At 48.1% G+C, this 13,720-nt stretch overlaps 2 protein-coding genes across 3 annotated transcripts in view; one reads left to right on the top strand and one right to left on the bottom strand.

The window, feature by feature from the left end:
* LOC135367509 (venom metalloproteinase antarease TserMP_A-like) overlaps positions 1-13,720 on the bottom strand; it is a 92,169-nt gene that overhangs the window by 36,600 nt on the left and 41,849 nt on the right. The gene's annotated exons all lie outside the window — the stretch shown is intronic.
* Positions 7,531-13,720, top strand: part of LOC135366469 (venom metalloproteinase antarease TserMP_A-like) — a 38,279-nt gene continuing 32,089 nt past the window's right edge. For both annotated transcript variants that reach the window (XM_064599179.1, XM_064599178.1), the window contains exon 1: positions 7,531-7,645. In XM_064599179.1, the coding sequence (XP_064455249.1) occupies positions 7,582-7,645 (64 nt within the window). In that variant the 5' untranslated portion in view covers positions 7,531-7,581. The remainder of the gene's footprint in view (positions 7,646-13,720) is intronic.

The following is a 13,720-nucleotide window of genomic DNA, read 5'->3' as shown; positions in this document are numbered from 1 at the left end:
AAGTCGTTTCGCGCTTTTTGTCCGGTCTGACATTCCGGTAGTCCGCCGGACAGTGCGCACGCAGGGGACTGGTGACTACGTGGCCTGCTCCTTTCGTCTAGGCTCCCTTGATCTCACAGTTGTCTCCCTTTATTTGCCTTCTCGTGTGCCCGACGACATTGCTGAATTGGACACTCTTATTGCCAGCCTCCCATCGCCGGCTGTGCTTTGTGGCGATTTCAACGCACATAATGCCGTCTGGGGTAGCACACGCACCGACGCAAGAGGGCAGCGCCTTGCGGACGTCTTCGCCGACAGAGCTCTAAGTATATTAAACGACGGTTCCCCAACATTTCTTCAAGCCACATACCTCTCCTTATGTCTTGACCTTACTGCTGTGTCAACATCAGTGGCTCGTCTTTTCACATGGGGAGTAGATGCCGACACCCTTGGAAGCGACCATTTGCCCGTTCTTATCGGCATCCGATGATCGCGTCAGCCGGCTACATCAGGTTCCGTCAAGCGAACCAACTGGCAGCTCTATCAGGCCACACTGGAGTCGGCTTCGTGAAACGATGCACTGGGAAACTAGCAGGATTTTGCTCGTACTGTAGCAGGTGCTGCGCAGGCTGCTACTAGCTCCTTTCGTGTCCCGGTGTGCTTCTCTGCAGTCGATGCTAAGTACGAGCGGCTTCGTGCTCTTCGTCGTCGCGCGGAACGCCGTGCCCGACGCACTGGTCACGCTCATGACCGCCTCGAAGCTCGGCGGGTTCAGAAAGCTATTGTTCGCCATCTGCGTCAGCATGCGCGGGACCATTGGCGCATGTCCACGTCCTCTTTATCCCCTCGTACATTCTCACGGATATGGGGAATACTACGAGGCCTCTGGTCCCCTGTATCCCAGCGGAATCCGTTCCGCTCCCTATCCCTTTGTACATCACAGCCTGAACTACAAATTGCCGAAGATTTTTGCGTAAGACTTACCACCAGCACCCCCAGCTCAGTAACGCCTGCAGTCCCAGTCCACGCGCCAAGTCATCCTTCCCTGGACACGCTGTTCACACTCTCTGAACTCGAAACTGCACATGCAGCCGCTCCTCCGCACACCTCACCTGAGGCAGATCAGGTTACCTATAAAGCCCTGTGGCACCTCCCCTATCGGGCCAGTTACACCTCCTGCGGTTTCACAACGAGAGTTGGTGCATCGGACCAGTTCCGGATAATTGGAAAACGGCCATGGTGGTTCCTATACTCAAGCCGGGCCAATCACCGCACCACATTGACTCTTTCCGTCCCATTGCCGTCACCAGCTGCACAGGGAAGACACTTGAACGCATGATTTTCACACATCTCAGTTGGTTCCTTGAGACTGCTGAGTATTTCCCGGAAGTGATGGCGGGTTGCCGCCCGGGCCGATCAGCGCTGGACTGTGTCATCAACCTAGTCAGTCAGGTACAACAAGCCAAAGCAGAAGGATCATTGATTGCTGCTGTGTTCCTGGACGTAAAGAAAGCCTACGACAGCGTTCACCATGTTGCCATCCTTGACGCTCTTACTGCGGCTCAAGTTGGCGGCTGCCCTCTGCGATGGATACAAGACTTTTTATCAGGCCGCCTATCTCTCCGTGCGCACCGCTGGTGGTGACACCGCCAAGCACCATGTGACCGGTGGGGTCCCGCAGGGCAGTGTCCTTAGACCCCTCCTCTTTAATATTATCATGGTTTCCCTTACCCTGCTGATCCCTGCTCATACATCCATCACAATATACGCCGACGACATCTGCATCTGGACTTCTGCAACCCGTCGAGATACGACCCAGCGCCGACTGCAAAGCTCTCTACATGTGATGTGATCTTGCCTCCCGTGGCCTAACAGTGTCACCGGCAAAAACTGCTGCAATGGCGTTCTCGCGCAAGTGCTTCCGCAGGTATACGCTCTACCTTGACGGCTCCCCTCTGACTTTCGCCACTTCATGCAGATACCTAGGTGTAATACTTGATCGCGCCCTAGCTTGGTCCCGCCATGCGAAGATGATTATCACAAAGGCGGCTGCCTCAGTTCACGTCCTCAGACGTATCGCTGGTGCGTCCTGGGGCCCGTCCTGCTGTGATCTTCATCGCGTCCATCAGGCCCTCGTGCTGGGGACACTACGCTACAGCCTTCCTATCTTGCATGCCCTCAGCCAAACACAGAGCGCGAGCTACTTAACATCCAAGCCCGCGGCCTTCGCATTTGTCTGGGAGTACCACGAACATCAGAGACTTACGGCACTCTTGCTGAAGCACGGGAGACTCCTGTCTCTCTTCTGCGGGATGCTGAAACACTTCGAGTATATTCTCGCTATCTCACCAGTCACCCTCATCACTATCTTTGCCATATTGACGACGAATGCCCTGACTCAGTTTTCGGCAAGACCATCGCCCGCCGGAGGGTCATCTTCCTTCCTCGTCAACCACTCCCAATTATGCTCCAGCAATGTGGACCCTTGCGCGTCCTGATACCTGCTCCACCATCCCCGGTCTTCAGCGCAAGCGTGACACTCCTGCACCTGTAGCCCTCCAACTCGCTCTCCATTTTTGCACTCCACGTATCAGAACCATCGCCAGGTGTACACGGACGGCTCAGTCACGGCAGACAGCTCGGGTGCTGCATTTTATAACCCCGATAGTGAGTTTCACCAAGCCTTTGTACCCCCATACCCAATGTTTTCTATGGAAGCAGAACTCCTCGGCATCCTGTCCGCTCTACAGCACCTGCTCCGTCTGCCGGCTGCACAGTGGGTTGTTGGGCACACTGGATCTGCTGCTCTCGTTTCGCCCCAGCACCATATGCACTCTCCACACGCTCATACTACAAGCTCTGACACGGCTTGTGGCAACTGGCCATTCTGTGACGCTTCAATGGATCCCGGGACACGTAGGCCTTCTTGGTAACATCCTCGCAGACACAACAGCAAGATACGCAACATCTACCAGAGCTCTCCCTGCCACCCCCTGCCCCTAACGATCTCTGTCTGCTCCCTGCACATTCGCCGGTGGCGTTGTGTCCGTACCCGGCAGTTCTGAGCGGACTCTACCTCACATCATCATTTCGTACGCCTCATTGACCCCCTGCAGGACTTTACTATTGCCTGCCGCTGCAATAGAGCCAATAAATCCATAACCTCCCTCTCTCTCTCGCGCGCGCAATGGAGCTGAAGAATCACTCCTCCACCTTTTTAAATGAATGTTGCACGGCCCTCACTGCTGTATAAAATGCGCCAGACGAACACTCCCAATTGCACAACTTGTTGTGCGGAAGCCGACATCGAGCACTACCTCCTATTCTGTAACCGGTACCTCTCAGAAAGACTCGTTCTCCAACGCCACTTGGGACAGCTTGGCTACCCTAACGTTACCTTGGCCACTCTGCTCGGCCCGGTCCTGCACAATCAGGGGTGCAGTTACGACTGCCCTCTTAAGCTTTCTCCTCTAAGGCCCTTTTGTGTATCTGTCTGTCTGTATGTGCGTGTTTCTTTTCTGTATTTTTTTTCTTTTTCCCTTTTCGTTTTCTTTCCTTTTCTTTTTAGTTTTCTTTTCTTTCTTTCGTTTTCTTTCTTTTCTTTCTTTCGTTTCCTTTCTTTTCTTTCTTTCGTTTTCTTTCTTTTCTTTATTTCGTTTTCTTTTCGTTCCCTTTCCTTTTTTTCGTTCCTTTTTATGAGAAGAATACCAAGTCGGTCTCTGCCTCACTAACCTTTCCTTGTTTGTTTTCTCAACAAACATATCCCCCTCCCCCCGAAAGGCCTTGGCATACAGGCTGACCTTCGCTTACCAGTGCGAGTTCTGACGTGGACATGTTGCGTGGAACACGGTGCTAAGCTCCTTGCTCAGCTTACACATCCAAGGCTAACCAGTAACAACATTCCGCAAGTCGACCACAGAGCAGACGCCGTCCCCTAGGCTCGCTCGCCCGCCTGTCTGTCGGTCGCCAAGACTACCAAGGTCTCTCCAACTGCACACTGATTGGTCTCGTCCACGCCAAAGGCCGCTCACTGATTGGCCTTGTCCGCGTGAGGTTCGCAGAAAGAGTTTCGGAATACCCGCAATATGAGTCGTCTCCTATTGCCATGTGTTCACCAAAATTCGCAGAAAAACGTCACCATTTCTCATCGGATTTTGGGCGTTATTATCACTGATGAACCCCGAGTAGAACGGCACTATAGTTTCAGCGATTGTCCCACTAACTAGTGTGATATGAGGGATTAGTCCCTTGTAAGATTCAGATGACCATCATATGTTTCCAGCGTGAATGATGGTGTCCGTCCATTCAGATGAGGCTACAGAATGCAAGTAAAGATTTCTTTGATGCATGGGATAAGTGCTTCGGAAAGTAAACCGCGATGCCATCCTGACTTTGAAGTACTCACTTTGGAATAAGACAAAATTCACAAAAGCTATGAAATCTTTTGTCCAGTTGCCGTCGTCAGTAGTTATGATAGCGTTATGGCCTCCACTTGACAAACTGGACTTGACGAAAATAATCTGAGGCATGGACGCACAACTCGAAGCAGAATTAACTGGAACGCCGCTTCGACCGGCGGAGCAAATGGGGGTACTACCCTGGCGGCGTTTAGTAGAAATAAAGGGCGAGGAGGTTTCGAGATTTCCATTCCAGTCGGAGGGGTGTTCGCTGTGGCATGCCGAAGAGAGCGCAGTCAGGCTGGCGTTATCAACGGTGCGTTCGTTTGTTAGACGACGTCTAACAAACGTACCGTCACGCCACGTGATGAGAAGTCAGGCAACAATATTGTTGCCTGAAGTGGGGGACACAGCCTCGTCTCATTAAAATTTAGATTCTCTCAACGGTCTCCTCTCTCTTGTGCAAAATCGTTATAAATTAAACATGACTATCAATTTCTTGTAATTATATCCTTTTTCTTTTCCACAAGGGTGAGCAACCCTAAGGACACATGTAAGAAAGGGAGTCTCTTTGGGATGACGACCCCTCATCATCTCATGAGGATTCAGTGGTGAATGAGTTGTTCATGTTCTCGGACACATAGAAACTTCAACAAATAATTCATGAAGACTTTCAGTGCTAGCACCAGGAATTGAATATGAACCCTCTTGCTACCAGTCAGGAATATTACATTTCAGCCACGCATTGACTTTTCGTGAATTACTTGCAGATTTTGTCTCAGGGTGGAGCTCCCCAAAGCCTATTCGGCCACGTTAATGTTGCGGCTTGTGTTGTGTTTTTCTCTTTGTGTGTTCCAGACTCAGAACAGTTACTTTGGATCAGGTCGGGTACATTTCATTTAGACACAGCAAACAGGAAGTTGTCCAAGAAAGAAACTGATGCTCTGAGGCTGGAACAACATAGAAGGGACAGGAAGTTGTGTTACTCAACGCAACTTAGCAGTCGCTGCGCTGCACTGCTGCTACGGCCATGAAGCATGAATGGAAAGCCAAAAATTATATTCACTGTACTTTTATTCTGCGCTATGTAATCCTGTTCAAGTTCTGTGTTCAAGCAAACTGTTTATGTATTCTACATTTAACTACTCATTTTATTTCTTAGCTTTCACCAGCGTATCACATCAAGCTATGTTGTATTAATTTGGAACCTGCTCATTTTCGTAGCCAGAGTAGCTGTTACACAGTGAGAACATAGCGTGTGTTTTTGTCTTTTCCACCATGCCTCTTGGATTTCCTCCCTGTGTGTAGTGTCCACTATGATCCTTTATGTGGCGGTACGTACAGTGCGATCAACAGATGCCATTTACAAATATGTGTTTCGTACTGTGTTGAAATGGGGCAGTTTGTATCAGAATTTGTATCTGAGTTGGTAGCATATTGAAACACAGGCAGCCAAGGACAGCCTTTTCATGGCCTCGAGAAGCTTGGCAACACATTATAGGGACTGTGGATGCTCCCTAAATTTCCAGGACATAGAGGTCAAGGCTGCGTTTACACAACAAGTGGTTAGAGTAATCCAAGGCAGACACATGTGTAAGCAGCCCGCTGTTGGATTTAACTCTGTCCAAGATACATTATCTCAAAAGGGACACTTGGGCACACTGAGCGTGATACTACGTCTGACTGTGAAATTGAATGGGGGAGAGGGGCACGAGATAAACATTTTCTCTTCTCTGTGATTCTGTTGGCTAAATTGCCGTTTGTTTAGCGCATGTGTGTATATATTCCAGAGTCTGCTAATAAATAAATCGGTTCAGATCTAGCAGTTGTGCTGTAGCTGTCTCATCCTGCCCTTGGCTGCTTGTGTTTCACTATGACCATGTCTGCTATTGCAAAAAAGAAAAAAAAAAGCGTAGAAAAAACATGAAAGAGCGACCTGAAAAGCTGCCTCTTCTAGTGCTCACATAGAGGCAGTGCAATGAGGTAACATGTTCCATTCATGATCTGCACATAATAGTAGAGATCACAATTGCAACCAATTATTCATATTTGTCTGGAACTATTTTGTCTTTTGGAGCTTTGATTGTCCAGCCTATTATTGGAGAGTTATGCGATTCCCCTCTTGAGATATTTTAAGATTGCTGATCCTGTACATTTCATAATTTTTAAGCTGTACTGTGCTAAAGTACAAAAAGAAAATTGTCATATCTTCATTTGAATATATATGGGAACAGTTTGTAAGTACATTCCTTGTTGAGAGTTATACTTGCGCCACGTACTAATATTGCAAATTGATGGAAAATGTCGGGCGCTCCGCCGGAACCTACCATGTCGTCACAGTTTTCCAGATAAAAATTAAATTTCTCTAGCCTTCTCGTTACATAGAGTCCAAATATTTTGCAGCAATGTAAAGTAAGTCAAGAAGATTTCAGTAACATAACTTTCATATGATCTTGAAGAAAAGTGATTCTGTCCGCAGTAACCTGCAGTTTCAGACCGGCTTCAGGAATTATAAGCGTGGTACGAGCTATAAGGAAATCAATACGACATTGAACATGGGTTCAAGTGTGGTTCGGTTCATGACTTCATAAAGGCGCTTGATTTGTTTGGAAATAACGAAAATTTGAACGAAAAATAACGTATCTGAAAATACGTTTTCAAACGTAGTGAAACGCTGCTCAGTGAAACACTGCTCAAACAAACATTTCGTGTGAACCGTTTCGTGAACCGGTAACCGCTTCCGCTTCCGCTTTACTTCGGTTCAGTATCGGTTCGGTTCAGCTGTAGAAAAAAATAGTGTTGGTTCGATTCATGTCCGGTTCAGCAATAAATAACGCCTTTTAGCGGTTTTTGGCTCGGATTCAGTTAAGCTGCCGATCCCTGCTTTAAATACATTTCAAGTGTACCTCATTGTAGACCGTGCCCTTTTAAGGAAAAATCAATCATATAGCAACAACAACTTTATTTTATGATGATGGGGAGTTTCATGAACAGGGGATGTCAATATCTAAACAATGATCGTTTAACTCTGCACTTCCTCTCATTCCGTTTGACCAGCTGTTGCAGCCTTTCACAAGATGTTCACAACCACATATAAACCAACGCATTCCCAATCTAATTGTTTTACTTCGCTTTCATTGTGTCCTGTTCGAAGATTTAATGGTGATCTTTGTACGATACGGCCTGCTGTTAGGGTGCATGCATTATGTCGTTGTTGCGAGGAGTTTCAGTGTGGGTACTAATTGCACCGCTGGTTGCGTTACATAGACGTGAGTCCTCTTCTAATATTAGGCATTATGTCACAGTCTAGCGATGTTCTCGATGATTGATCCGTTTAATTCGGAGTAGTAGGTTTTACAAGTCGGGTGCATAAGTACTGAAAATGATTCAACACCCGGAATGATTATTTTGAACTCTTGCTCTTTCATCCGTCTGCTACAGTAGACCACCCCGCCGCGCCAAATAGATATCACATTATTGGGAAAGATGGGATCGATGGCAAAACAAGCGCAAGTTGGTGTTGCCGTCGTGTAACTTGTCGGTTTTCGCATTTACGCATTGATGTTTGTGACGCAGATGAAGTTTAACTTTCGATTCGGTCTTTATAAGATAGACAATGCCTCGAATACGCGGTTGCATGAACGGTTTTGTCAAAGGGATCAGTTTAGGCCCCGTTTAGGACAACGTTTTCCCGGGCAAGTGAACGGTTGGTGATAATATGGCGCTGATCTTGTCAGGTGTCACCTAAAAGGTATTTTACACCTTTCTCTTAGCATAGTTGGTGTGACTGTTTACACCAAGAAAGGTTGTACCTTTCGTTCTCTTCTACACCTTCACTCACTGAGTGGTGATAGACCGTCGGCACCAGGGTTACGGAGTTGCCACTCCGGGTTTGGAATGATTCCGGAATCATTCCATGCTTACCAGGGCCCGGAATGGAATGGCAGAAACTGTCCTAGGAATGGAATGGAATGAGGCATTTTTTTCGCAGGCGGAATGGAATTGGAATGGACTGGTCTGGGTGCCGCCGGATCCGGTGCCACGGGACCGTCCTGCACTGATGTACAGCCGTATATCGGAACCGTTTGCACCATTGAACCTGCTTTTCTGCGGCTAAGTGTACCGTGACCACACTGAGCCTGAAGTTTTCTGTGAATTTCAGATGCCTTTACGCATTCATTCACGAGAAACTTTATGACAACTCGCTGTTCGATGTGCGCCCTCACCTCGTTGTCAGCCATCTTGTCCAGCACGTGTCTTCTGCTTTGCGCAAACTTTGGACCACCACGTGGTGAATGTGGAGACCTCTCGTGTGTGAAAAGGAAGACGAAAAAGGAGTAGCTCGAACCATTTGTACACTCAAAAAGTCCCGATTTGACTTGAGCACCCCTCGTATATTACCGCAGTCGTGGCCCTCGGAACGCAGTAGGTTCTCGATAAGGCGATGTGGCGTCCACAATAACGGAAGGATACCAATGGCGCGCCAAATAAGCGAGGAACGGTGTCACGCCGAATACATTATAAAACTGTCAAGGACATACATCAAACAGCAGCCTAACGTTTGAGGCATTTGACGTTCTGTGTTTTTTCTATTACGTGTACTGGTGCAAACGTGAACATTACGCGCCGAGGCTGAAACCTGGCAAGGAGAGCTCCAAAATGTTAACTGCACATTTTCTGTTCTTTCTACACGCTCAAAACAGAACTTCACACATACTTCTACTCCACACTTGAACAGTAGGAGACTTTGCTTGTTTGCGTTTGATTGGTACACACATACACAAATGGGATGATGATGTGGTGGGTTATTTCCCGCCGATATGGCGGGAAATAAAATACATTGCCCCATTGCGCTTGTGGATTGGAGGATAACGTGACGATGATGGAAAGGTGTCCTATTAGAGTTCGTTCATTAGTCCAGTGCTGGAGAGGAACTCAGCAACAACTTGTAGACCTTGCATCATATGTCAGTGGTCCGACCATGGCCCGAGAATTTTGGCTAAGACGAACTAGCGTTGATCGGCGCTTTTCAGAGCAGTTTCCATGAGGCCGCGATCGCGATCGTACAGTCGTCAGACCGAGAGGATGTGATGGTGGCCACCGCGCGCATCACACGCGGAACGGAGGCTGGACGCGCCGACACCGAGGAGGTGTTTGAAAGAAGGTTCATTGGTACAGCTTCCTACGGTACTCTGGAAAACTTGCTAGCATCTATGTTGTTTTATCATTCAGTAGGAATCTATTTCGTCCTCTCCTTCCAATGATTTTCTTCGGCTTAGGATATCATGGGCTCTCCTATAGGTTGGCGTTGAAGTACCTTGACAGGGACAAAATCCCATGGCTTAAAATATTTTCCGCTTGCTAAAAATTCATTTCACGTGCTTCTGCTTTCCTTCAAACTTCTGCTGCAGACATTCTCACGCGGAAACTGGATCATGTGAAAAAGGGATAATATTTAGCTTTGTACAAATATTTATTCCGTGAAGTATGTAGGCTGATGCCATTCCCGTTTATGCATGTGATGTAGACAGACACCTACGTGTTCGACAACTCGGTTTTTAAGGTGAGTTAAAATTACATTGATAAAACTCTGGAGCGCCTGGTTGGAGCTAGAGGGCTGCGAAAGGAAAGGTCTCCAAAGTTGTGGTCTTCCCAGGCCTTTCTCCCAGGTCCCTTTCCTACTGCACATCCGGTTATACTGCGGTTACGCTCGAGAATGGAGGCTGCGTCTTACCTAGAAATCAGCCATGTCTCAACTTCTCAACGAGAAGAAGAGAAACGACAATGTGCACGTCCGAAATAAACGTATTCGTTCTTCTCTTATGTAATGCTGCAACATGTGCGATGTCTGCCCTTCAGGTAGAAGCAGACAGACCTTGCAGGGCGGTTTCCGCCTGCGCACACCTATCACTCTACTTTGCCCCGTTTAAATGCGTAGGGCGGCCCATTATCTCAGCGTGGTGACTAAGCGTTTTGTGGATGACGTGTTCAGTTTGGCATTGATGTTTTGCCGCACATGTCCGCTGTTCCAGGAGGACTGAAGGGTCTCTTCATAGTTTAGACCACGACTGCGGTATGGTGCCTGCGTTGAAGTTGTGTTCCTGTTTTGTACATAAGCTCTCAAGAACGTCTAACCGCGTTTGTATTGGGCATAGTGTTGAGAAAAATATACCGGCCGGGAGACGAAGGAAAGAGGTGGAAGGGGGGATAAGCAAGAGGAGAAAGACGAGAGAGGAGGAAACGAGGAGACGTAGGAAGGAAAGTGAGGACGCTGGTTTGTTCGCAATTCTTCTTTGATTTCGTTTATTGGTGCCTCCAAAACGCAGATCACGGAAGTACAGTCAAGACAGCCACAATATCATTTCTTTTTCAACACGCATATTGCATCTGAACGGGCAGCACGCAAAAGCAGCCGGTTCCCCTTCACAACTGCATAAAATTCATTGCAGTTGTATACCTTATAGGTTGTGCCGCACACACAGTTCCGCCTTCACCGTGGCAACGCATAAACGGTTGCGTTCATCTGTCTATGGGTTTCCCGTCACACTGAAGACACGCTCCACAAAAGCGTTGCTATATGGAAAACAAAACACGTGCTCCATAATACGTTGCATGAAGGGACAAGCCGCTTCCTTTAGAAATTCGTGCCACATGGCAGCGTTTGTTTTGTTTGCGCGTTTGGTTACTAGGCTCGGCAGCATATGTCTCCTAAAATACAGAGCTCGTAGAGCTCATCGCCTTTTTCTTCGACGTTGAGACGCAAAAACCGTGCAACGTCAACGATACTCTGAGGAGCAGGTAGAGTGCCGTTGTCATGCCTTAACTGTGCCAGCGTTTTGTGCGGCGACTTTTCAAAATTGAACCATTTTCCCAGGTAAGGAAGCGCCCTACTATATACTTGAAGAACTCTTTCTTAACACTGTCGGCTTCAGGAATTCCTGAGCGCTTCTGTAGGCAGGAGGCCGAATAACTAGTCAGCTCTTCTGGATTCATGTTGACGGCGCTACTTAGGACAAGCGCATTAAAAAGTGCCAGGAACGACTGAACGAAGTGAATATATCATTCAGTAGTAGTCGTAGTATCATTCGGTAGTGTCAATCCAGAAACGCCTCCCTCAACAAGTTCATTACAAATGCACCCACTGAAGATAACTTTTTCACATTCCTCCTCTCCTTCAGTAAAAAAATATTCTTTAACAGCCTGCGAAACCTTCCGGACGCGCTCAAGCGCGGAATGAAGACTGAGCCAACGGACGGGAATATGGCTCAGAACCTGCCTGTATTCCTCTCTACAAAACTTTAAAAAAAAAAAGTCTCCAGCTCTTTGACATTTTGAGTCCTGCTTGAGAACTGTAGATCTTTAAAACTAACGCTTCAACGTTGTAGCTGAGCATCTTAACGGCGTTTTTGCAGCATTGTACAGGACATGACAGTTGCAGTTTGCTTATACAAAGATACGATTCTGGACACGCATCTTCTGATAAACTGACTTCTGCTTACCATATTGACTGCAGAGTAACATCGTGTGCGCAGTAACTAACGGCATGCTCAAGTGCAAGTCCTACTTCAGATAACTCTGTTTTCAGAAGCACGTGTATATTGTCGGAGGTGTCCCTTGAGAATTCGCAAAAGTCGAGGAGGGCGCCTGTGATTCCGGATCCGTTAACGTCGTAGAATCTTACCGCAGTGGGAAATAACTTCCTGTTTCTTTCGTTGCTTGTATCGGTCGAGACAGCAAATGGAAGGTTTCCACCTGCAGCTGAAGGTTTTTGAACCACACAGTCTGTGGTATACGAGACAAAATGTCATTCCATACCTGCTCCGCCTTTGTGCGCAAAGCTTGATTCGTGAAGCCACTGTAGGTTGCTGAAACATTTGGCGCACTAACTTGCTCCCACAGTCCAAATACCTGTGGTCATGCTTCACACCGTGGAATAGCGTTGCTAATTCGGTGCTCGTTGCTCGACGGTGGAGTCCTTTGGCACAAAGAACATCGAAATCGCCGTCGATGTCTCCGCAGCCAACACTTGCGATTCGTGACGCTTCGTCGACGCGTGTTGCTGACCGTGTCAACCCAACAGCTCCTAGATAGCATCAGGCCTACTCCCACAGGGCACATCGTCACACAGGAAGGCCTGCTGTGGATGCTGCTATGACGTGGATGAAAGAGCGAAGGAGAAGAAAGATTGAAGCAGCTCGCAAAGGCAGGCCTCCATGGGGTGACGTAAGCGCGCAGGCCTGATGCTATCTAGGGGGTGTTGGTCAACCCCGTCGAATTTCACAGTAAACATGCGCGGAACATGCTGTTCACCGGACAAGGCAATATTCGTTTTCCACAGGCAAGATCCAGAATGCAAACTACGGCGCCGAACGCCACTCACTCTTAAAAACGCAATGGCGCAGCCGGACCTCCTTTGCTGGAGGACTCCTGGTGAAATGGCCACACTCGCTTAAGGCTACGTGTGCAGTTCTTTCAAATGTGAGTCATGCCGCACGTTAAGGGGTCGATAGGGGAACATAAAATGGCCAAGGTAGCTTCGTTTCCTGTACCTCCCCCAACGTCATTTGCTGCGGTTTAGCCAATGTTCTACTCTGTTCTACTTTGCTCACAGGGACTTATTCCAAATTCTTTTCGGTGGCATGAAGTTCCCGGATTTTTTTCACGGAACCAGAAATTACACAACACCCTTCCAGTATTGGATTCCAACCGGCAACCGGCAGCAGCACAATATTACCGGCCATGCCGGCAAAATACCGGCTTGGCGGCACCCTAATTCGGCAAACAGATCGTGGTATGAACGTGTGCATAGGTAGGCATCAAAAGCGGCTTGAACACTGATAGACTGCTGATAGATATAAGACGACTGCCAGGCATGTAGTTCCGCACCTGTCCTAAACTGGGCCGGTGAGGGAATTTACGGGCCTCGGGGATGACTCTGAATGAGTCCCGCCCGGGCCCTTCTCCTCACGCTTCCTTGTGCTAGCAACCGTCGGCCCTTGGGTCGGGGGGCCCCTGAAGAGGCTAAAACCTCAGGGCTCTATCCCATGTTGTCCCCCCTCTCGCCGGCCGTGGTCGTAGAACAAACTTCGATCTTGTTCAGGTGCTTTGCGAACTTAATGTTTCAGATTTTCGAGGCTCTACACATAGGAAAAACACTGCCGTCACACGAACCTTACTTGTGGAAATTTTTTTCTGCGCTGTGTGTATATTGGGTCTCTGGAGTGACACCCACCTAATGTGTCGATGATTAACAGTTTTTTGAGTTGCGGGCCAGTAGCGCTCTCCTGTCTTCCGAGTGCTAAGTGTTCCTCAGCCCCTTTGTCCGCTTTCTTATCATCTGGCCA

The sequence above is a fragment of the Ornithodoros turicata genome, chromosome 8, assembly GCF_037126465.1.
Source record: "Ornithodoros turicata isolate Travis chromosome 8, ASM3712646v1, whole genome shotgun sequence".
Lineage (NCBI taxonomy): Eukaryota > Metazoa > Arthropoda > Arachnida > Ixodida > Argasidae > Ornithodoros > Ornithodoros turicata.
The sequence above is the reverse complement of the archived record's forward strand: the minus strand, read 5'-3'. Positions and strand labels throughout refer to the sequence as shown.